At 31.4% G+C, this 3,312-nt stretch overlaps 1 protein-coding gene across 1 annotated transcript; it reads left to right on the forward strand.

Moving 5' to 3' along the window:
- The first annotated feature begins 1,303 nt into the window (after positions 1–1,303).
- LOC119665247 (protein ALP1-like) lies at positions 1,304–2,956 on the forward strand. Its single transcript, XM_038074531.1, has 2 exons — positions 1,304–2,117; positions 2,176–2,956. The coding sequence occupies exons 1-2, from the start codon at positions 1,650–1,652 to the stop codon at positions 2,899–2,901; spliced, it is 1,194 nt and encodes a 397-aa protein (XP_037930459.1). The 5' UTR covers positions 1,304–1,649; the 3' UTR covers positions 2,902–2,956.
- Positions 2,957–3,312: the final 356 nt, after the last annotated feature.

Genomic DNA, 3,312 nt, shown 5'->3' on the forward strand with positions numbered 1-3,312 from the left:
CCAAGATGTGTGGCATTAGAAATGTTCTTCAGCTAATTGAGGAGAGTCAATCATTTTCAATTTAAATTATGAAATTAAAACAATAAAACGTTTTACCGTTTAGTTTTTAGAAGCAAATATATTTTATAAAAATTTACAGCACTCCATATTTCTTAAACTCGTTTGAGTTTCTGTGTTGTATGTAACTGTGAACGAAACATGGATTTATCACAATAAACTAGAGACCAAAGAACATTTAAATTAGTGGAACTTTCCAGGTAAAATTGATTTAGAGCTGTTGGATAGATTTGACATCGACTTAAAGTAAAACCGGCCACTTCTGGCGAAAAAAATGTTCTTTTCCATCAAGACAACGCAAACGTATGAGATGGGTATGGCAAAAATCCGACTGTCACATTAACCATGATATTCTCCAAATTTAGGCTTCTCCAACTATTTCTTTATTCTGGATCTAAGTAAAGGGCTTAATGGTATTAGGAAGGGACTACTACTAACATTAGAAATAATAAAAAAATTGGTAAAACGCTGTACTAAATGTGTTGGACTAAAAGAAGACTTGAAAAATAAAATACGTTTTTAATGAAAAATTCTTTATCTTTAAATTAAAAAGCCACTGAATCATTAATTGGCGCCGCATTTGTAATTTTGATTTAAAATTGAGATTTCAGTGATAATTTGTTAAACTTTTTGAAAAGTATTAATATACTCTACTAATGTTTTTTTAATTAAGCTTTAGAAGAATTTTTGTATTAACGTAAAAAAATTAAACGAAACATATTTTTATTTACTGTGCAAGCGCCATCTACATGTCATACATTTTTATGTTTATAAACATAGCCACATTTTATATGTGCAAAGCCTATATGTATAAGATACTGCAAAAATAATAAATATTTGTTATTTCGGTTGCTGATATGTTTTCGGTGATTACATTTTTGCAATTTAGTAAATATGTACACAAATTTCTGTCTCTGCCATGGTAGAAGGTTTATTCAACAAGTTGCTGAAATGTGATAAACATTTTAAATGTTGCTAGCAACATTTTCATGTTTCTGTTTTGATTCACTTTCCGTTGCATACGCGTTTCTACTTTATTTTGTTATCAATTACTTTATTAAACTAAATTTTTATTTACGTTCTCAGGTGATAATGTTTACTTAATTAAAACAAGTTTATTTGTAATATTTTCTATTGATATTTAACAGATTGTAAAAGATGCAAAAATAAATTAAGATAGAAGTTTTTGTTGCTGTGAGTTACACTTCGGGAGGAATTTATACTTGTTTGGCAAAATACACTCAAAGATACATTCATAAATTATTGTTTTAAATCTTATGGTGTTGTGTTCTCTTTTTTGATAATTAATTAATTGCATAACAAATGTAAGCAGGGAAATGACACCTAGTACTCGTGATTGCTTTTTGGAAATTAGTTTTTGCCGCTGGCCACACTACATGAATTCCGCAGATTAACAATTCTTACATAAAGTGTGTGTATGCATGCATTAGTAAAAAACGGAGATGAAGGATTTTGACAACAATTTTGACATTTATTTTGTGATTAGCACAATTAAACCGAGTAGAGGTGGAGCAATGTGAAATTAAAAGCATTTTTTAATTATTTATAATTTAATTGAAAATAAGTTAAAAATGGAAAATGAAATTGCCGTCGCTGCTTTGCAAGTGATTAACACTTGCCTTACTGGTGCAATCAGCGCGTTACAGGAAGAAAATAAACGCCGCAGGAAGAGAAAAGCGGGGGCTATTTACTGCATAAAACCGAGATATAGAAGTGAATGTACGAATATTCAAACTTTAATCACAGAGTACAATTTGGCCAGTGATATGAGCAGTTTGGAGTCCTATCTGCTTATGGACGAAAACATTTTCAACGAACTATATTCATATGTAGAGAATAACATACAAAAACAGGACACTCATCTTCGGAAGTCTATACCAGGCAAGGCATTATTAGCAGCATCGATACGTTTTTTAGTAACAGGCGAAAATTTCAGGGAACTGGGTGAAAAATTAACATTGTCGCAGAGTTATTTGAAGGAGAATTTCCTGAGTGTTTGCAATGCTATATACATGAAAATGAAAGGGAGATATCTTAAGGTGATTTAAAAAAAAATATAGGTCCTGTTATAGAGATTCACATTTTATCTATTTTCAGTTTCCTAATAGTAAAGAAAAATGGATCGAGGTTGCCAATGATTTTGAGGATATGTGCCAATTTCCGAATTGCCTAGGCGCATTGGAGGCGAAACATATTGCTTTCACTCCTAGCAAAGAAAAGTCTTCATTGTTTTGTAACAATAAGGGCTATACAAGCATAGTTTTGTTAGCACTTGCTGATGCTAATGACAAATTTCTCTTTATTGATGTTGGGTATAAAGGTTGTATAAGTGATGAAGATGTCTTCTTCCGCTCCATTCTAAGTGATATTGTTGAAAATTCAGACACAATTTTTCCTCCGCCTCGGCTTGTAGGCAACAACAGAAAATTGCCTTTCGTAATTTTGGGAAGAAATGGTTTTCCGCTTCTTAAAAATCTTATGGTTCCATACCCAAAGTCAAATACAGATCCAAAAAGTGTGAATTTTAATACACGTTTAAATCGGGGCCACCAAAGCATTGGACGTGCTCTCGGTATTTTAAGTAATAGATTTCGAGTATTCCAAAGACCTATATTACTAAACGAAACAAAAGCAAAGGCAATCGTTTTATGCTGTTGTGTATTGCACAACTTTTTGATTGAGAAGAGTAGCTGGTACAAAAACCTCTATCCAAATGACATGGAGGAGGAAGATTTTTCTGCCGAATTTATAGAAAATCTAGAAAATGCAGCATTTATCCGTGATAAATTTGCTAATCATTTTCAGAATGAAGGCAAAAGCTAGAATAATTAATATTACTAATAAAGTGTGTAAAATAATTTACTAAAATATTTATATAAAGAGGTTTTCGAACAGAAGTGAAACAACAACAAAAATTTATTTTTTAAATTATTTTAATTAATTGAATTTTTGGCTGATCATACAGCTGTTTCGAGTATTGCCAAATACCCTTCATCAGTGGTCTTGGAAATAATCTGATTGATTCTAAATAATATTTTTGAGACTGGCAAGTGACCAGGAAGCGAACTCGGGTCCTGCCGAAATGTAAGCTCAAATCACGCATAACAACTGATTCAAAGCCGTACTTACTGTTTTGTTCGCAATTTGCTGGAGTTTGTTATTAACAATTTTACTTGCTGTATTTATATATTAGAACGAAATCATAAACCAGCTGTAGAATAATTGAATTAATTA

Source organism: Teleopsis dalmanni, unplaced genomic scaffold, assembly GCF_002237135.1.
Source record: "Teleopsis dalmanni isolate 2A unplaced genomic scaffold, ASM223713v2 unscaffolded_contig_4121, whole genome shotgun sequence".
NCBI lineage: Eukaryota > Metazoa > Arthropoda > Insecta > Diptera > Diopsidae > Teleopsis > Teleopsis dalmanni.

Coding starts and splice junctions, on each gene's coding strand:
- LOC119665247 (XM_038074531.1), top strand. CDS start 1,650: ATGGAAAATGAAATTGCCGTCGCTGCTTTGCAAGTGATTAACACTTGC. Junction 2,118..2,175: donor TGAAAGGGAGATATCTTAAG/GTGATTTAAAAA, acceptor ATCTATTTTCAG/TTTCCTAATAGTAAAGAAAA.